We start from the raw sequence: 22,055 nt of genomic DNA on the forward strand, positions 1-22,055 counted from the left end.
TGCCTGAGGGAGTATCAAAGAGGATCTTGAATGCAAAACTGAAAAAATGGCCGGATAGGTCCATTGAAGATATTTAAGCAGGAGAATTACATTTAGAGGGTTGTGTTTGAGATGACTTAAAACTTGTTCAGTGTGACTAGAATAACAAAAAGACAATTTGTTTTTTGTCTTATATAATTTTTTTAAATTTATTTATTTGACAGACAGAGATCACAAGTAGGCAGAGAGGCAGGCAGAGAGAGGGGGAAGCAGGCTCCCTGCTGAGCAGAGTGCCCGATGCAGGGCTCCATCCCAGGACCCTGGGATCATGACCTGAGCTGAAAGCGGAGGCTTAAACCCACGGAGCCATCCAGGTACCCCCTTGTTTTATATAATTAATTGATTTTTTGAATTAGAAAAAAGTTTTTAAAATGTTACTATAATTTAGCTCAATACCATGATCAAGGTAATAAGTTTCAGCTTTAGCTATCTTAAATTTATAGTAAACAGCCCTGACCCTCCTGCTTGTTTACAATTTCTTTGTTTGACATAAGGCCCACTACAGTTCAACAAGAGACCCTCGTGTCTTCCTTAATTGGATATCTCTTTGAAATTTCAAAATGACTCTTGATTCAGGTACCCTGAAATCCAAGGGAGTTATAACAGAAAAATTGGATGACTACTGGTCTCTGGTTTTTCTTTCTTTAACAACGCCTTTTCTCCTGAAGAATAGGTCTGTGGCTCAGTGGGTTAAGCCGCTGCCTTCGGCTCGGGTCATGATCTCAGGGCCTGGCATCGAGTCCCACATCGGGCTCTCTGCTCAACCGGGAGCCTGCTTCCTCCTCTCTCTGCCTGCCTCTCTGCCTACTTGTGATCTCTGTCAAATAAATAAATAAAATCCTTTTAAAAAAAAAAGTCTTGCCTTATAAAATCAATCTCTCAAGAAGCAATCAGATTAGCTGTGTACTTTGGTTTTATCAACCATCAAAACTCTTCGTTAAATTGGTAAATTATGATTATTAATTTTTTTCTCTAATTAGTTATTGTCAGTTCATCCAGTGCCAGTTTTGGAATGCTAAAGCTGGTGATATCCTAATAAAGAACTGAAAGGATTAAACACAAGAACAGACAGATTTGTGGGGCCAGTTATAACTTTTAAATTTTTCACCCTCACCTGACTGGTTTAAATTAATAGTGTTGACTTATGAGCCACCTCACTCCCTTAAGCAATGATAGGAAGGAGTATTTCTCAGCATTTTAAAAATCACTAAATATTGCATGTATTGGAAACCAAATATATAAAATAGACAAGGTTTGTGATCCTATGGTTCAGATTGACCCTTTGGGAGTCAAGGTATGTTAGACATTTATTTATTATTTCTTCAATAAGTATTTTTCATTCTTAGTTTTGTCAAACATCATGCTAAATGCTAGAGACAAGAATGAGACAAACATAGAGGCACCGCAATTTGTGATTTAGGTGGGTGGTAAGACATCAAAATGACAACAAATGTACATGCATGCACGTGTACACACACACAGAGAGAGATACAGTGGTAACAGTAGTAATCGATAAAAAGCCTGACACAGAATTATGAGAGAGTGTAATGAGTGTAAAATTGAATAGAGCAGTTGTATACAAAAATCTCTTACCCTTATAAGGGAAGCACGATGCTTATTCCAATTCCATTGTATTCTATTCCTTTAGAATGAAATTCTGGTAGTGACTTACTAAGTCAATTTCAAAACTCTAGCATCACTACCTGCAATTTGACAGAAAAAGAGTCATTAAGGTTTTCTTTCTCAATGACAAAGCATCTTTCTATCTGCATTTGCATATAAAAGTTTTGTTGGGCTGCCTATGAAGTTATTAATTGTGTGTATATGATGTCTGGTTTGAAAGGGAAGGGGTCTGAAAACAGAGATCCACACCCATACTGTGCACACTTGCTTTTCTATGCTCCCTTCTGCAGTGGCTCCTCCAGTCTTGGCCTTTGTTGCTGTCATTCTGTATCATACCAACTATGAGACCACTTAGTATCTTTTTTCCTGCTTCACTCTGTCAGCCATAGTTAAAAGGGTCTAAAAAGAAGATGTAGCTTGCAATGATAGATAAAAGAGTTGTTTCAATAGATACATGCAGGGAAGTTTTCCTGATGGATCCAGAAAGCACCCATACACCCTTTCCTCATCCCTTTTTACTCAGATGCCAAAGAAAACAGAACCTTCCAGAATGTTGTTTTGTGTACTCCACAGCCACAGTGCCTGCTCTCCTGGTTGCTACTCCTCCCCACTTTCTGGGATAGGCAGTTCTGTAGCACTGAAGGTCCCTCCTCCAGGTCTCTGAACTGGAATCCCTAAGGTGGCTCTTGTCCCCAGCCTGCTCCACCTGAGCAAATGGCTTAGGTAAACAAATATGAAGGTTTGCTACAAATAGGGAGGACAGTAGGGTTGAATGGGAAAGGGAGATGGATGTAAACCTGAATAGAAGAAGGATGAAGGCTGTGGACTCATTATTTCAGGGATCGTCTGGACTGTTCAGGACGTCTTCAGATAGCTGGTAAATATTTCATCTTCGTCTGGAGGAGAGACTGGCTTATGTTTTCCTAACACTGGGTTGCTATAGTGTACCTGTGTGAATCTTCTGCATTGGAAATTTATATGCAGATGAGTATTGTGAAAATCTGTCATTTATTTTTAATTGTTTAAAAATGAAGTTAATCCACCATTATTCAAAATTTATGCCTGATCTGAGCAGAAACTTAAAAAGAAAAAGTGTGGCTTTCATGCTTAGTTCCAGAACCGTTTGCAGAACTCATAAACACTGGTCAAAATACCTTCCTTTTATAATTATTTATAATTTTGACAAGAGCCACTCACAGAAAGGGTATGAAGTATATGCAGACACACACACACACTTGCCATTTTAAATAATAATATAAGGGTAATAGACTACCTAAGGAGAAAATTCTCTCTAAATAAATATTTATTTAACTTAGTGCTCAAACTGTTTGTTAATTTTAAGTTTTATATGAAGAATTGAAATAATTTTATTTATGCTTGAGTCACTAAAATTCTTATGTGGAAATAATTTGATAACATAATTGCTAAATGAGGAAAAGTGTTATAGCCATTTGTCTATTTCAGGCATGGGAAAACAACTCTCTTGAAAAATGTATTGTAAATTATTTTAAATGCTAACAAGTAGCAACTCTTTCTTTTACTTAAGGAACCAGATGAATTGCAAATACATGGGGGTTGTTCGGTTTTAAATTTTTAAATAAATATATTTTTATTTTCATTTTTATTTACTTTTTTTCAGCCAATCTTATAAGATTATTATTTTGTTTAACATATAACGTATTATTTATACCAGGGGTACAGGTCTGTGAGTCATCAGTCTTACACAATTCACAGCACTCACCATAGCACATATCCTCCCCAATGTCCATAACCCAGCCATCCCATCCCTCCTACCCCTCTCCCCTCCAGCAACCCTTGGTTTGTTTCCTGATATTAAGAGTCTCTTATGGTTTGTCTCCCTCTCTGGTTTCATCTTATTGAATGTTATTTTATTTTCCCCAGTGGAATTTTTTTTTTTCATCTTTATTTTTTTTATTTTTTATTTTTTAATAAACATATAATGTATTTTTATCCCCAGGGGTACAGGTCTGTGAATCGCCAGGTTTACACACTTCACAGCACTCACCATAGCATATACCCTCCCCAACGTCCATAACCCCAACCCCCTCTCCCTTCCCCCCTCCCCCCAGCAACCTTCAATTTGTTTTGTGAGATTAAGAGTCACTTATGGTTTGTCTCCCTCCCAATCCCATCTTGTTTCATTTATTCTTCTCCTACCCCCTTAACCCCCCACATTGCATCTCCACTTCCTCATATCAGGGAGATCATATGATAGTTGTCTTTCTCCGATTGACTTATTTCACTAAGCATGATACCCTCTAGTTCCATCCACATCATCACAAATGGCAAGATTTCATTTCTTTTGATGGCTGCATAGTATTCCATCGTGTGTGTGTGTGTGTATACATTATATGTATATATATATATATATATATATACACATACATACACACCCCATCTTCTTTATCCATTCATCTGTTGATGGACATTTAGGTTCTTTCCATAGTTTGGCTATTGTAGACATTGCTGCTATAAACATTTGGGTGCACATGCCCCTTCGGATCACTACGTTTGTATCTTTAGGGTAAATACCCAGTAGTGCAATTCCTGGGTCATAGGGTAGTTCTATTTTCAACTTTTTGAGGAACCTCCATGCTGTTTTCCAGAGTGGTTGCACCAGCTTGCATTCTCATTGAATGTTATTTTAAAATCAAAGGGCTCACATCTACCAAGAAGTGTTTTGGGGTTGTGATTTGCAAGGAAAATATGAGAGGCTTGGGATATCCAACTTAAGAAGCAGTGATGTTTCCTCCACCATCGTAATAAATGATCACTAAGTATTTAGAGAAATCAGCTTTTCAGCAAGGTGCTTTATGGATGTGCATAGGGGCGGCACTGGGTGCCCACATATTCTGAGAAACTCAGAGTGTGTAAGAAGCAAACAGCAATTACATGTATTTGTTCACATTGTTCTTTTTTCTTAGCTCTGTAAATGGGGCAGATCCCGGAGATCTATGGAAAGGATGGGGCTCTGGTGTGCACTTTTCCAGGCTATCAGTCTCCACCGAGCAACAGTACAGAACAAGAAGCAGCACCTTTGGCCAAGGGCTCTGCTACTTGCTTCTGGGACTTCAGGCTAGTTGCTGAATAACAAGAATTCTTACATCCACTTGCGTCTAGTGTCAAGATACCATTTATCATTTTACAAAGTCTTGTTTAATAATCCCCATGACACCGTGAAGTGGATAAGGCAAGTATTTTCTCTCCGTTACAGACAAGGGTCTGGGGATCAGAAACTAAATGATTTACTGTAGACTTCAGCTCAGCCAGCTCCTCGGGGAAGGGGCCCTCAGGCCTAGAAGTTGGGTGTACAGGTGCGACACTCGTTACTGTTTTCTCCTCCACCTTACGTTCCCGCTTCATGTTGACAAGCTTAATGTCGAATTTCCTCAGAGTTGCCACTAAGGTTAATCTCTCCTTTGAAATGCTATTTGTGAATCTTAACCATTTGAACAGGAACTTGGGAATCAAACTTGGGTCAGCCTAGTCCAGTGGTTCTTGATGTGGGGTCCCCAACCAGCCGCTTTAGCATCACCTGGGAGCTGGCTAGAAATGAAAATTCTTGGAGCATGTGCTAGATCTATCAAACCAGAAACCCTAAGGGTAGGGCCCATTCATTTGGGTTTTAAAAGTCCTCCGGGTGATTTCGAGGCCTTCTCAAGTTTGGGTTTACCAGTTTGGCCTATTCAGACTCAAGCTGACATACTCAGCACAATGAGGTGCTGACCATAACCATTTTAGTGACATCTCCAAGCTGGGTTTGTACCCACTTTGATCAGTAACCTTTCCCAAAAAGCTGTTGGGTCAAAGTGGGCAAAGTGTGCAAAGGCACAGTGGACATTTGGACTGTGTATCTCTTTGCTGATGTAGCTGTCCTACGTCTTGTGGAACATTTAGCAGCATCCCCGACCTTTACTTGTTAGATGCCAATGTCTGAAGACATTGATCAATGTCTCTCGGGGAGCAAAACTGTCCCCACTTTGGTTGGCAACCAGTGCCCAGGGCGTTTGTTCTTCCTCCTCCATCTCACGGTGCCTCCCTTTGAGCCAAGTACGTGGTACCCTGACTGGAAAAGCCATTGTCTTCCTTTTGGCTATGATTTCAGGACAAGTATATAAAGAGGATATCCAGATTATTGAAAAATTTTGTGGCTGTGCATGAAAAATCAGTCAGGAGTGAGAGTTAGACAGTAAAGCTAAGAAAACATTGACAGCTCTTAGGCTCCTGGCAACCGTCGACTTTGAAAGAATAGCCAAGGATGGGAGCTTTGGTAGTAGATGAGCTGAAAAGAAAACTGCCAGCTATTAGCGTTTCTGTAGGACGTAAATGTTCCAAGCTTTGATGCTACGGAGAATTCTCTGAAGGCCTGTGCAAACAGCACTGTGTGTAAGCCCAAACAGCAAGCACACACAGACATTGAGCCCTGCCTACTGCTGAGCTGGGCTTATAGTATTAGGTAGACATGATCTCTGCTTCCAAATGTCACTGATTTCCTCCTTGAAGACATTTGTTTCTTATAAATAACCTTTGAAATAACCTCTGAATTTATTTCTAGGCACTGCTCATTTAAATTCATTATCCTCAGTCAAAGAGATTGCAGTTACATTAAAATACAGACGAAAAAAACCCCATCAGAGCCCACTTTAAGTGAGCTGGCTGGTGACAATGCCCTCCTTCAGTCTCTGCTCTGCTATTTAGTTGTCCCCCCTCCCCTCTTTCCCTTCATCGTTCAATCTCTCTGGGTCCTCCCTTTTGAGAAAATTATATCGTATCATCATGACCTCCCACCCCATGCACATGTGAGCTCCAACTTCTTCTCCGAGATCCCCACGTGTACGCATTTTTGGTGGGAAGGACCTTATCAGTGATGGGAATGTTAGCCAGCAGTATGAGAGAAAAACCACTCTGGGGTCAGGGAAAACATGACCAGCACTTCTGGAACCATGGATAGACAAAATCCTCTAGTGTCATTTGGTAACTAAGGCCAGCCTCTCACTTCTGTCTCTTCTGGTTTCTATGGTCTCAGATAGTCTCTGGGCGCTGAGTGGGTTTTGCCTGGCTCAACTTCCCTCTCTCTCTGGGAGAAAGAATCTTAGCATACTCTCTGCTTTATATCAAAAGTTGGTAAACTATGGCTTGGCCCTGACTACAAACGTGTATTTGGGGCAGACATGATAGCAGGGGACCATGCACAGAAGTACTGGCCTTGAGGCCACTGAGGGCCCTCACAGATTCCCTTCACCTCTGCTGGATCCAAGAGCCTTTTCTTTGCTTTCTTGTAGGTAACTTTCAAACTGACCAAATTCAAATGTTTAATTAGCTTGGATAGACCTGTTTCATCCCACTTTATAAGGTGACCTATAGTATTTCTGGTGGTAGTGTTGACTCGTAGGCATTTATAGATTTTTCTAGAAGTCACTTCCTCTTAGTTTCCCTCACTCTTCCATACACTACCCCCCCCCACCATAGCCACACTCTCAGGAACAATTCTGTAAGCAGTATTTGAAAAAATCTTTGACCATCTTTCCATATAGTGGCACACCAGGTTGTAGCATTGGCAGAAACGTAGCTGACATTCCCAGGATGCTTGGTATAAGAGCAAACGAAAGTCCCATTGGGACTGGAAAAGAAATATGGTCTCCACATCTGCAAAGCTATCTTTGTTCTTTCAAGATATTTCTTCTGACCCCTATCGATTGTCCATCAGGGGGTTTAAATCAAAATTGGTGTATTTACTTTCCATAATCCTGCTGTTACTCAAAACAAAGGAATGGCAGGAAAAAAAAATCTGAATTGTTCTCCCACAGAGCTGTAAGAACAAACATGTCTAGCCATCTACACTTAATGAAATCATAAGTGCCATGAAAAGAATGATAATCCTTGGCCTTTAAAAATATAATAAACAGATTTTGTTTATTTCATTAGAGAAGAAATAATTAGACTGCTCATTTTGTAAGCCCGTCATGTCAACTTAATGGAATTTTCATTTCATCTTTCTGGTATGACTGATTTCCAAAATTTTGGGGGTAGGTGGACTGCTTCTTTATTCCTCTTATAAGGGATACTTTTTTGGGGCTGACTTTTGCTGGTTTCCCCAACAGTCTATAGAACTCATGAATTGTCATGAATTGAATTCCCCCATGATGGTTGCTGTGTGTGAGTTTATTAGTAGTATTGAAACAAGGACTTCCCTTAAGAAGCAACTCAAAATCACACAATAAATAGGGAAATACGCTGCCCAGGTAAGGAAATGAATGCTTTGCAGCAGAGCTTTGCTAAGAATCCAGGGGGAAGAGCAGCTCTAACTCCAACTACAAGACTATTGATGACTAATGACACCAACTCTCAAATGAAATAAAAAGTTTCACTCACTCAGCTGCACACTTACACCAAAGTCTACAATGTATTTATGTTTTTATAGTTGTTTTCCTCATAGATTAGAGTTTCCTCTTTTTCTTTCAAACATGAGTTGTCTCATTCACCAGTAACCAGTAATGAATCATAAAATAAGACAATAGATTCCTATTTTCTTTTCTTATTAAAAGTATGATAAATAATGTATTGCCCATTTTAAAGATGAAATGGGGACCGGTGTTTACCATGTTCTCAAATCCCCAGATTTTGTTGAGGTCAAGAACGCAGGATGGGATCATGCAGCCAGTATCTGGGTATGTAGATAAGCAGTTTCCTCACCTCCAAATCATGGGGTTTGAACTCACACAATGCAAAGCTTCTCAACCCTGGCTGCCCATTGTAAGACCCTGGAGCACTTTTTAAACACCAGTGCCCAGTACCAAATAATAGATGTCTCTGGGGATGAATCCTGACACAACCATTATTTAAAGCTCTCCAGGTGAATCCAATGTGAAGCTAGGTTTGAAAATCGCCTACTACAGGTCCACTCCCTAAAGGATGCCCATAGGTCTGTGAGATCCTTGGCAAAACAGTTTGGGAAACTAAACTGTGAAAGCTTATTGGATGGTCACAGCACACATTTGCATGTTGTTCATCCTGGTGACCTGCAGGTAAGAAACCTGTTGAACTATCTTTAACTTGACTATTGATAACGACATAAGTTTTCTTAGAACTCTTTTAATTGACATAGTGCTCAATAGAGAGGCTTCTATTTGTCCGTGCACTTTAAGAAAACAGAGAACTAAATTCTCTTGGGACATAGGATAGCTTCTAGCTCTGAGTTTCATTTCCATTCTCTTCTGTTCCTTTCTAAACCATTCAACATGCCATGTTGTCCCAAAGGTATCCCTTTGATGACTTACAACACAAAGACTCTTGTTTGACTCCCGTAACAGCAGCACAGAAAACCTACAATCAGTATCCTTTGAAGAGAAATGTTCAAAGCATCTCCATGGATAACGCTTTGGAGCATTGATCTCGGATGCTTGTTGCTAAATGAGGGGAGAGATAAGTTTCAAGGAAGACTGGGGATTTACCTTGTAGATGTAAATACATCTCCTTGACTTTCTTTGTAAATTAAACTTTGTAAGTAGTACCTACTGTTCTACAGTGAAGTCTGCTGGGTGAAAGAAATGTCAAATAGACAAAGGAAGGCTTGTTGCTTGGATTTGATAATCCCAAACCAGGATTACCTATCCAGAGACTTAAAGGGGAGTTTATGCAGGGTTTACTCTGTCAGGACAGGATGGGAGCTGATAGGACACAGGTAACCAATTATGTAAATTAAAATCCTGTTATTCCTTTGTCTTCTCTTAAATTTGTACTTGCCAACCTTTGTCCTAAAGTTCACTGTCAGCTGAAATAACCTTGAATAAATCTGAATACTTGCCTAATGAGTCACATGATGTGTTACTGTTAAGAGGTGTTGAGTCTCAAATTTGCCTACCTGGAACAACACTCTTTTGACTGCTTTTATTTGTTTGGTCCATTATTTAACCACTACTTTTTGAAAGTATTCATGTTCCAAGTAATGCACAAGATGCTGGGATCAGAATGAAGATCAAGGTGGACTAGTCTGAGAGTCTTTGAATGTGATCCAATACATCCAACATACTTTCTAATGATGCCCAAAGAGTTCTTAACACAGAACTTTAAAGGCCAGAGAAAGAAGTTTTAAATAAAATTGCTACACTAAAGAAGGAATACTGAAAATAATTTATTGCCTATAGCATAATTATATAAGCAACAGTAACATATTCTATAACATTCAATGAAAAGATCAGATTTCAATCAACTTGCTCTCCAAAGAGCTAGAGAAGTCCTTAGCTGGGCTATGGTCATAGGAAATGTCCCATTGTCGATTATACCCATATTTGCTTCCTTAGGTATCCTGGTCCTACCCTCCTTTACTATGAACACATCTTATTTTGTGTTGAACACCATCACTACACCTGTCTGTATTAAAACATTTTCTTTTTTTTGGTTACGGATTTTAACTCAGAATTCCTTAAGTGTCTGAGTTTGTAATTTCTTGAAATTCAGACTTAATTATAGAATCAGCACTAAATGTATTTCTATAGTTTTTATTACAATTATTTGTCTTTGGTAGGAACTTAGTAAATTTCTCTGTTGTCCAGTGCATATACTGCAAAGTTGTCTGCTACAGATGGCTTCTCTCCAGTGGTTTGACTGGGGTTCTTTATCATGAAGTTAGTGATGCTTCAAGTCATAAGAGATGCTGATGGCTTCAACTTCTGGCAGGAGACAGTTCCAGTCACGTATGGTCTCAGAAATTCTCCTCTTTTCTATGAAAGTCATAGATTCTATGTCACTTCCTCTACAGCAACAAAAGATTTTGCAGGCTACAAAAGTTCATGATTTAACCATTTACTTTATTTTTATTATACATTGTAGGCATATTCTCAAGTAGTAAAAATTGGGAAAGCTTGGGATGCCTGGGTGGCTCAGTTGGTTAGGCGTTTGTCTTCAACTCACATCATGATTTGAGGATCCTGGGATTGAGCTTCACCTTGGGCTCCCCACTCAGATTGGGGGTGTGCTCCTCCCTCTATCAGTTCATGCTCTCTCTAAATCTCTCTCAAATAAATAAATAAAATCTTTTTAAAAATTGGGAAAGCTGTAACTTGTCTGGCTGTGGAAAAGGACATGATGGACAGAAATAGTGGAGAAGGTAGTGGTATGGACTAAAAAGATTTGGGTTGATTCTAGGGCCTGTGTGGAGCAGGTAAATGGCAGTGTATGTCCCTGAGTAGTTAATCCAGTAGAAGGTGCATGTGCCCATCACATGTTGGCTGGTTCATGATGCAAAGGCCTGGTGGGTGATAGGAAGAGTAATGTCCCTATGATGCCCACAGGTTACAGTGATTATTCCTCTGCTTATGATTTTGAGAAATACCTATGTCAAGGTCATCAGAGGCAATGCTGTTTTAAACAGGCCATCTTGTCCAGCATATCTATATTCTAAGATTCTGTACTTGGAATTATTTTTTTTCTTAAAAAAAAAAAAAAATCCCCTGTTCCATGAGTTTTAAAACTATGCATAAGGTCTGGGGATAGGCAGGCCTGGTTCAAAACCAACTTAGTTTCAATCTGTGAGACTTTGGACAAGTAACTTAGACTCCTTACAAGTCATCTTTCCATCTTCAAAACAGGGACAATAATAGTCCCTCATTCATAGGGCTGTTTGTAAATAATTCATGTATAGGATAGTGCCTTAAACATAGATAGTTATAATTTTATTATTGCTATCACTATTATTATGAGTAACTTAATCCATTCACTATGCCAACTCATTAAGTGAAGTATCTGGGTCTTTAATCCTCAGTTCAAATATAAGCCATGCAGCATGATACAAAGATGCAGACTTTCATAGAAGTGGAACATTCTGGAACTGAGTCTACTCAGTTCAGGTTGTGTTCCTTTATTCATAAAGTGGTATTCAGGTTGTGTTCCTTTATTCATAAAGTGGGTATAAATAATCACACTATACAAGGGCATTGTGATGAAGATATCACTTGAAAAATACAGGTATTTTGTATAAGATTCTGATAATTTAGATGTTTATTTCCACAATGCATCCTGTCAACTTCCTTGGTGTGGCGTGAAGTAGGGACTTCCACCATAAGCATATTTTTATAGGAACTTTTCTGTTTTGTTTTGTTTTGAAGCGTGTTTAAAATCCATTCATCAAATATATATTGGTAAAGAGTGAAGGCACCATTGCTGGTGTCAGGAAAAATCACAGGCTGGTGCATGGCCATGAACTAGAAGCTGCAGAGTGATGACTGCTTATGTTCGTGTTTATCTAACATGTACAGTGTGGGTGACATAAAAATAATGGGAGATTTATAAAAAGATGTGGATTTTCATACTTTCTCAAAACAACAGGTAGGGTTGTTTTCCTGAGAGCAGATTCACTCCAGCGTAAGTACTGGAGATCTCACTTTGGCTTTAGTGCAGGACACTTCCAACGGGTCTCTCCCTCTCTTGTTCCCGTACCCCAACCCCAAGTGTCATTTTGTTGTTGTTGTTGTTGTTAAAGATTTTACTTATTTATTTGTTAGAGTGAGAGAGAAAGCACAGGCAGGCAGAGTGGCAGGCAGAGGCAGAGGGAGAAGCAGGCTCCCCACGGAGCAAGGAGTCTGATGTGGGACTTGATCCCAGGACTCTGGGATCATGACCTGAGGTGAAGGCAGCAGCTTAATGGACTGAGCCACTCAGGTGTCCCCCCAACTCCTTTTATTAACTCAGAACTTAGTTCACACCATATTGTGTAACTCTTCTGTTCACAATGGTGAAGAGTTTAAATAATTGCCTTTATCAGGAAAAAAGAAAGACCTTCGTTTGTGGCATTTGCTGGTTCCCCCCATGTAAATATTTCCACTGTGGCTGACCTCAAGCTATCCCCATAAGTCACTTTGGAGTTGGAAAGGTATGCATATAGGAGACTCTGCCAAGCCAGTGTCATTGGGTCCAGCATGAACTAGAAAGCTCCCAATGACTTCCCAAGCCACTCAAAGCAAGCTCATAGTATGACCATAAATCAAGCTCACATTTCCAGTTGCCTCTCTAATCTTACTTCCAATGCTTCTCTTTAGTTTAATTCCTTGTTATTGTTATTTAATTTGTAAAATGGACGTGTATTTGCAGCAACACATCACATGAAATGTATGACAGCATTCAGTACTCTTAAGAAGAAAAAACAGTTTATAAATCCAAGTTGGTGGGAACACAGGCAGTTCCCCTAATGTGAGGGAATGTGACCCATAGGTCATCAACTTTCATTGAGCTGGACATATTACTCATTGACTGTGTCTTCCCACAAAACTGGATGTGAACCAAAGTTTCTGTCACCTGATTTACTGTGAATAGTCTCTAGCTCTGCAGGGAAATGGGAAGTACTAGTTTGCTTGACTTTGAGAGTGACTTCAAAAGGCAAGAATGAATCAGTTGCCATAATGCATTCGGTCACATCAAATCCTGCCCATCGTGTGAATTCAGTCACTAATGCTTTACTCGGAGGTGACCAGTTCTGCTGGATTTCCCTTCTCGTCCCAATTAGCCATTCCTTTCTGCTTCAGAGCCTGCTTCTGTCTTATGAAGGAAGAGATCAGATATCAAGATATAAAATTCCATTCCTTCCAGAAAACTGGGTCCTACAGAGAGTAAAAGAGGTTTGCAAGAAATGATTTGCAAATAGGCATTCCACATGTATTTGTCAAGGTATGAATTTGTTGTTCTGTTTTATTCTGAAATTGGTGGTATTGTCTAAGGGAATATTATTTTCTATTCCTCTTCATTATGCTTTGAGGAGGTTGAGGTGGAGTGGGAAGAAGGGTGGAATAGTTTGATTTCTGTTTGTAGAGCTTGCGTACACAATGCAATTGCATTTTTACCTCCATCCTTACGGGACAGTCCTCTTTGCCTGGATTTTACAAAGATGTTCAATGTAACACAAAAGAAAACTATGGAACGTTACATCTGTATTTCTTATACTATTATTAGTAAAAACTAATAATGCCAACCAAAAACAATGCGATAACTTCATCTAAATTCATTAAGGTTGGTCAAAAAAATTCAAAGCACTGTATTTGATTATCATGCAGAATTCAAGTAATAGTGTTCATGTAAGCTCTTCATTGTATAATGTTTACATGTGCTTATTTTGATAATCTTTAAGGAAATACTTATAGATCAACTATTCTCTTAAAACAGTCTCCTAAACGTTCAGGACTGCATGAGGGCTTATTAAACATAAAGCACAACACTGATTCCCTCACCACTCTAGGAACTTTTACTTCGTTTGTGAACAAAAAATTAAAATTATGAAATGAATTAGAGAAATGAAATCTATTCTGTTTGTATTTCTGTGGGTTTAAGAAGTAGAAAAGTTTAGAGAAATCAGCTCTCAGAAACAATGGGGTTTGAAACTTACTGGAGAATGAATTGGTGCTAGCTTTTAAAAGATAGGTAGGACTGGAAGAAATGAGAAGAGTACATTCTGCCAGAAGAATGAATTACTCACTCAGTCCCATCTGAATGATGTCTTCCCTATTTCTCTCTTCCACATCACTGTTTTCTTCATGGTACCACCTTGATCACTTGGCTCCAAGTTTGGGAAAGAAAAATATCATGTTCTCTGTTGAATGACTAGGACCTAGCACTCTGTCTTGACCAAATAGGTCTTCAGTAATTATGAGTTTAACTAATTAATTGGATATTCATTAATTAATCAGGTGTCTGTATTTTTGGTGGAGATCATCAGCAGAGAATGGATATTGGCAAGTGTAGAAGTAGAAAATAAGATGGAATATGTGGGGTGTTGACACATTATAAAATGTTTTTAAATCAAATGCTGTTGTGGCCATTTGAGCAAGGGAATGTCCCCTTAAATGGCTCTTAGGGAAACTGACCTGGTGAGGCTAAGGCAAAAAGATGGAGGAGAAGGCCACACACCAAACCTTGTTGTTGCTTGGGGTCCCCTTTGCACATGTGGATGACAGCCTCACCAGCTATGACCTTGAACTGACTGACCATGACTCCTCATCTGACATGCCTGCGTTCATCATTTTAACACTGCAGTACAAGGACACGGGTATTCCTCAATACGTGCCAGGGAGTGGTACTAACGATTTGTTCTGGAATATAAGCTGTGTTCAGAAAGACAATATTTACAGCTATTGAGGAGGAACACAGAAAAGATAAGATTGCAAAACCAGTAGATAGGATATTCCCAAAAAGCGACAAAAGGGGACTTGAGCTTAACCAAACAGAGGTAGTGAGTCAGAAAGACAGATGCTGATGGTCAATAATGCAGATGTTTAAGCTGAGGTTGTGGGTGAAGGTATTGGGAATCAAAAGACCCAGGTCGGACCATAGGAGCAGTGGCTGAGATAGGAAGAAATAAAATACCTTGGAGGAGAAGTTTTGGAGAAATTGAGTGGCCAGGGAATGCGTGTATATTTAACACTGTATCATATGGATTCTCAATTTAGTCTAAAACTTATAATATTGCATCCTCCATTTTTGTTTAACTAAATGAGTTACAGTGAAATCTCTTTTGGTGATTTCAATCTGGATTCAAATCTGATTATTTTCCAAGACAAACTCTTTAAGAAAAAACTGAAACAGGTGCCCACAAATGATAGTTTTAAAGGGGGTAAGGTGGTGGTAGGGAACTTTACCAAGAAATCTTTAAGTTAATTACACTTCTTAAATTGTACCAGTCTTCAGTAAATAAGAAACTCCCTTTTCAATAAGGCAGCCATGAAGCCACATCTCCTTGGTCCTCTTGGATGTGCATAAAAAAGGTTTATTTTAACAAGGTTGAGCTTGAATTTAAATGTGCTCTCCAATAAACTGTAAGCCCTGAGGGGTGTGTGTCTTTCACCAGGGTAACGTATCATCTCATTGTGTTCTCACATACGACAAATAACAGATGATAAATATTATAATGAGGCCGACTAAGATACTGCATCCATTGTAATGAGGAAATTGTTTCTTTTTATTTTAAGATGCACTGTGGGCATTGAAACTGTTGCTAATATACTGTGATAATAGCTTCTAATTTGTTATGAATAAAGATGTGTAGGAGAGGATGAGGCTTGATCAAAGACAAATTTTTAACACCGGACCCTGAAGCCCCTAAGGGCTGCACCATAAAGCAAATAATCCAAGTGCTTGCATTGACACAGAACATTAGATTCAATTATTTCGTCTGAAGGAAACCAATGAGGGAAAGTGAGTCGTTCCCGGAAAGTCACTCCAAGAAAATAGGGAGCCAAGCTTCTGGCCTCTGCTTAGGCCATCAGCAGCATCTATATTTCACTCTATCACATTATTCCATTTGGGTGCATTAAGTGGTTGTTCAGCCTGTTGGGTATAAACACAGCACATCGGCCACTCCATTTAGAGCGACTAATGCATCCATGAATGAGGATTTGGTTCTTAAGTAGTATCTTTAGCGATTCCCATTTACATGTCACTTGGATTATATGAATGAGGGATGGAAGGTTGGGTTTTAGAACTGCAGGCGTTTTTTTTTTTTTTTTTAAATAGACTTTGAAAATGTGCGAGGAGTTCCGTTCTGGGCTTTATCAGTTTGCAAAGGTAGTATGTTTAGTAGAAAGATTTGTGAAATGATTTTTGTTGTTATACAGGAAAATAAAACCTGACCTTGTTTTACATTCTCATTTAAATCCCACAAACCTCCAGAGGGACCTTGGGTTAAGGTATCATTATCCCATTTCAAAGGCGAACGCCTGTATTTATAAAGGAATTCCCTAGAGGCCATAGGATGCTGTAGGAGCAGAGCTAGAAATAGAATCTCCAGGATAGCAGGGGGAAGCGTGTGTATGCACTGGGTTGTGTATCCCTGTATGTCTGTGTGTGATCTCCAGTGTCTTTTTCTGCAGATGCATAGATTATAAATTTTATCCCCACTTTGTAGGTACTTCCTGGGAAAAAGAGGGTTGAGGGTTTGACTCTTCAGTTGTGGATCTTGAGCTCCGTTCTCTTTAGAAGTTGAGAGTCTCTGGACAACATAATGTCCTTGTTCTCTCTGTTTCACTTTATCTCTTCATTTCCTTCTAAACCAAACTTCTATTAAAAAAAAAACCATATTTTTTGGTCTGCCAGATTTATTTTAGTGAAGCAAAATTTCTAGAGAGTTGTTACCCTTTAATATACCTGGGACTAATTTAAAATAGTTCACTACATATTTCTTTTAATTAACATCTTAGTTAAATTTAAATCCCTAGACATTTACACATTACTTTTTATGTTCATAGAGGCATCCCAGATGCTATAGGAGAAAAAGGAATGCACAAAGTTTGACCCCCATCCTCAAAAATTCCAGAATCTCGTATTTGTGTATAATAGCTGTAATGTAAGACAGAAAGTAACAAATAATACAAAACAAATTCAAGCTCAGAAGTCAGAGTATATTGATGAAAGGTTCAGAAAGATGTAACATTCAATGTTAAACTAGATGGACTTGATTTTTTTTTTTTTTTTTTCCCAAATGGCCATGTAGTTTGAAGAGGAAGGGCTCCCAGGAGAGAGAACTATGTGAGTGGGTAATATGACAAAACTGGAAAGGAGGCCGTGTCAGATCATGCAAAGCCTGAATTACCTTACAGAGGAACTGGATTCTATTTTGGGTACACCTAAAGGCTCTAAAGAAGGGAAGTAAGGTATTCTTATTTCTTTTTTGGAACTTTTTTTTTTTTTTTGGTTAATGATTAGTATAAAGGAAAGTTGAGGTAGAGAATCCAATTAAGAATATCACTTAGTAGTCAAGACTGAAAGTTAATATAAGCCTTCTAGATGGGTTGGAAAACAGGAAATCCAGGGAGAAGAGGAAAGATTTGTTGACCATTTGAACTTACGCATATAAAAAGATACTTGGCGTCAAATTATTTGGAAGGCTTTGTTCTCTATGATTGATAGACTAATGATACTATTGAAGACTAAGTTTCAATAGAGGAACAGAAATGATGCTGAGTTTAACATTGACCTGGAGTATCAAAGGAATAGCCATTTGAAAATATCCAACATTTTAGAGAGAGAGCAAAGATAGTTCTCACAGTGCAGGAGACAGTGGAATATTAGATTTAGAAATCATAGGGGTGCCTCGGTGGCTCCCTTGGTTAAGCATCTGCCTTTGGTTCAGGTCATGATACCAGAGTCCTGGACTTGAACCCCACATTGAACTCACTGCTTGGCGGGCCACCTGCTTCTCCCTCCCCCACCCTCATGCTCTCTCTGTCCCTCTCACTTTTTCTCTCTCAAATAAATGAATAAAATCTTTTTTTAAAAAAGAAATAATATAAATAGGATAGAACATTCAAGACTTTAAAAATGATATTTTTTTTTATCAGAGAAAGGAGAAATGTGGCAACAGAACCTTGGCCGATACTGAAACATAAGGGGCAAGAAGTCAGTGAAGATACTAAGCAGGAGCAAGGAAAAAAGATGAAAAATAGGGAAGGATGATTTCAGGGAAGCCAAAGAAAATAGGACATTCCAAAAAGAAGCTGTGGTCAAGAATAGTGAAAACAGTTCTAAGATCAAGGGGAGGGGCTCAGTCAGTTAAGCATCTGCTTTGGGCTCAGGTCATGATCTTGGGGTACATCTGGCTCCTTGTCCAGTAGGGAATCTGCTTGTCCCTCTCTTTCTGCCTCTCCCCTCACTTGTGCTCCCCCCCCAAATAAATAATAAAATCTCTTTTTTAAAGATTTTATTATTTATTTACTTGCCAGGCAGAAAGGGGGAGAGAGAGAGAGTGTGTGTGGGAGTGAGTGCACCAGCAGGGGGAGCGGCAGGCAGAGGGAGAAGCAGGCTCCTTGCTGAGCAGGGAGCTTGATGAGGGACTTGATCCCAGGACCCTAGGATCATGATCTGAGCTCAAGGTAGTCGCTTAATGACTGAGCCACCCAGGTGTCCCTAAATAATTTTTTTTATAAAACAAGATCAAGAAAAATCTGGATAGAGAAAAAAAAATCTTCTCAACTATGGAATTAGAATTTTATATTGAAAATTCTAGTGAGAGATTGAGTCAAGAAACCGAGAAAAGCTATATACAGCTAAAGATGTGGAAAACTTCCAAGATGGAAAGGGGAAAGGCAAAGGAGCCTCCTGTTGGAGGGAAAAACTTTTCTCCATGAAACAGACCTGGCAGTATTCTGCTGAGGACCTAGGTGGGAATTTACAAAAACCAGGATGTCTTGAAACTTTGAAAGAGTCACTATGGAGGTATGTACCATTTGTAAGTAGAGTATCATCTTCATTTTTAACAAGGGTAACTTTCGGTTGCATTCAGATAATTTAAGAATGTTATTTAGAAAGACATTGGATGATTCTTGGCCTGATATGAAAGATGCAAGAACACTGTATTTTATTCATTGATAGATCATTTCCACAATTATTCTGTAAATGCATATCTAGAATTTCTTGATCTTTCAAGAATTCATTTTCCCCTTTCACTCAATAACTCTACTTAAACTGCAAAATTTTTCTGCAAGTAGCATTTCACTGTGCTCAAATACTTTGCATCTAGAGGTATTTTCTACAAAGTTTTTGAGATCTCTTTTGCCCCCAAAATTTATAGGATCATTCCATTATAATATTAAGATGCCATATCAAGAGAAAAGCAAGTTACAAAAGTTTGGGAGGGATGGATACTATACATTTGAGATAGAGCTGACATTAAATCTTTTTCATTAGTCTTCCTTTGCTTGGCAAATCTTGTCATCTCTCCTCCAAAGTTAAATAAATAGGTGGCTATGGACTTGGATGTTTTACAGACTCAAGGAAACTCATCTTTCTGTCTGTGAAATTCATGCCTGAAGTAGCTTTGGATTCTATTAAATCCTTTCTGCCAGTGTGGTATTTTCCTAGTTTTGTGCACATTATCAGAAGCTTTCAGAAATGATATCAGTGTCACAGATGATGCTTTTGGTGATAACGCAGTGTCACACATGATGATCTGGGCTGGGAGAGTCACTAGGTATCCAACTACTGACATGTACCTTCTCAGAAGAAAACATATTGAAATGGTACAGAAGAGCATGGCATCTGCTGCTTTCTTTAGTGGTCTGGCTCTTTCCTCAATGGAGAATATTTCTTTACATACAATTACCACTAGGAAAATGTGTTCTCCTTCCAGGCTCCTTTTCCAAAGTGCTTTAAGAATGCAATGGCTTAAATAGTTTTCTGTAAGTAAATTAACATTCTGCATTTTTTTTGACCTTATACAATTGTACTTCAAGGAAAATTTGATTTTTCTATTGGTCAATGACTATCTCTAAATAACTTCCTCTGAACCAACTATCTTTGAGTCTTGGGTAATTTTGGGGGGAGGTGGGAGGAATGAAACCAACATTTTTTGAGACGTCCCAAGCCTCTCCTATGCACCAGGCTCTATGCTTGCTCATTTGTTTATAGGATGTAAATTTTGAAGAACTAATATAATTGAGACTGATTAAACAGAAAGTTAAAAAAAAATAGAGAAATCTTAAAAGGAGAAATATGTAAGCACCTATAAAACTCTTTTTAAAATTTAAGGTTGCAAATACACATTATTTACCAAATTATGCAATAGAGTCTTTTACTTGTGTGCATTTTCCTAATTAGACTTCCATAAAACCTTCATGCTTAAAATGTACCCATTAGTTTCACTTTTTAAATGCAGTTACAATTTCTTCAAAGTGGAGCCAAAATTTAAAAACATATGGAAAAACAAACACAGTTCAGAGTCCTTTTAGATTTAACAGATTTGCCTTAATCTCAGCATATCCAGCTATTCACCTAGACCCTTTTTTTTTTTTTTTTAGGAAATCTTTAATTGAGCATCTTCAAAGCAATCAACATAATTTTTCAACAGAGTTCTCAGAGAAAGTCTCACTAATTGTTCATATTCACATTTTTTTGGTTTATATAATATTTACTTATATAATTATGACAAAAACACCGTTGATATAAGCAGGTTTGACAGCAAACATAACTGATTCTCATAAGTACACAATTACCATTCAGTGTCTAAAACGTAAGTGTGTGGACATGCTGGAGAGTAAGCCTATTGGCTATGGATATTTAGAATGCTATGTCTGTTAATCAAGATATTTTACAAGGTTAAAGAAGAATTAGACCTAACCCAGGGATTTGTTAAATAAATATTAGTTTAGAGGCTTTTACTGTGTTATCTCAGGCAACCAAATTATCTACAAACAATACAACAGGAGGCTATTAGTAACCTCCATTTTGTCCTAACAGTGAAAATAATTATTGAATAATCATAGCTGAGTCTCATAGTGTCCTTTCAGCTTTTTTTTCCTCTCCAATGATAGTTTGAGAATGCCTAGCTAAAAAAAAAAAAAAATTAAACAAGAGAACGCTTCTGAAAATACTGAGCAATTTTTCATGGGTCATATCTTCCCCTCCCTTCCATTATCCCTATCTGCTTGCTGCTTGCTGCAAATAATTTAGGTTCTATTCTTCAAGGGGCTCACAGACCAATAGAGGAGATCAAGTTACAGAAGACAAGTCATGAGTGACATAAAGGAGGTGCTGTGATATGGAGAAACACAGAACCCTGTGACAGCCCACAAGGGAGGCAAAAACAAACAAACAAAACAAAACACTGATCTTTGATGGGAACCTCCCTCAAAGAAACCACATCTGAATTAGGTCTTAAAATATGATTTGACCAAAGGAAGAAGTTCAGACGGACAACAGTGTGACTGCTAATTGAGGTCATGATTTAACTTGTCTGTCTCCTCAAGATTCATTGCCACACTTGGCACGTGGTTGATCTTGAACTTTACTTTCGACTTAACAATCCAGAACAAAGTGAAGATGAGAACACATTTTATTAGAATAATCTTAGAATCAAAGGGGAGAAAATGTTACAGATGAGACTTGGCATGAGATCCAAATCTTGAAAGACCTTGAGTGTTACATGAAAGTTTGTACTTATAATCTGGAGAAATGGAAGAGCTATCAAAAAGTTTTAATTTAGGGAGTGACATGAGCAAATCTGCATTTACAAGGATAATCTGGCAGCACTGTGGAAAAAGATCAGCTAAGAAGCAATTGCATTAATTTAGCCAAGAAATGATGAGCATCTAAACCAAAGCAGGCCAGTGGAGATGGAGAGGAGGGGATTAAGCTGATCCCTGAATTCAAATTATTAACTCTTATAATAAGGACAGGAATTAATAGCGTTTGAGGATCCACAGATTTTTCCTTTTTCCTTCATCATAAATTAAGAAAATGGCCATTCAAGAAAAGGAGGAAATAGTACAGAATATTATTGAAACACACTATCATCCATCCTAATGTTTAAGAAACCTAGGAGTTACTCTCAAACTTTTCCAATCACCTATTTCTCCATTGGTTTTTTAAATAAATATTTACTGGGTGACCTCTTTGGGCTA

General features: G+C 38.4%; 1 protein-coding gene across 3 annotated transcripts in view; it reads left to right on the plus strand.

The window, feature by feature from the left end:
• NYAP2 (neuronal tyrosine-phosphorylated phosphoinositide-3-kinase adaptor 2) overlaps positions 1–22,055 on the plus strand; it is a 257,207-nt gene that overhangs the window by 75,032 nt on the left and 160,120 nt on the right. Inside the window, exon 1 of one of the 3 annotated variants that reach the window (XM_044241719.1) lies at positions 13,307–13,341. The exons of the other annotated variants lie outside the window; for them this stretch is intronic. Within the exon in view, the coding sequence (XP_044097654.1) occupies positions 13,328–13,341 (14 nt within the window). The 5' untranslated portion in view covers positions 13,307–13,327. Of the gene's footprint in view, positions 1–13,306; positions 13,342–22,055 lie in introns of those variants that run through there. 3 annotated transcript variants of the gene reach the window in all.

This window comes from Neovison vison, chromosome 3 (assembly GCF_020171115.1).
Source record: "Neovison vison isolate M4711 chromosome 3, ASM_NN_V1, whole genome shotgun sequence".
In the NCBI taxonomy this organism is placed as follows: domain Eukaryota; kingdom Metazoa; phylum Chordata; class Mammalia; order Carnivora; family Mustelidae; genus Neogale; species Neogale vison.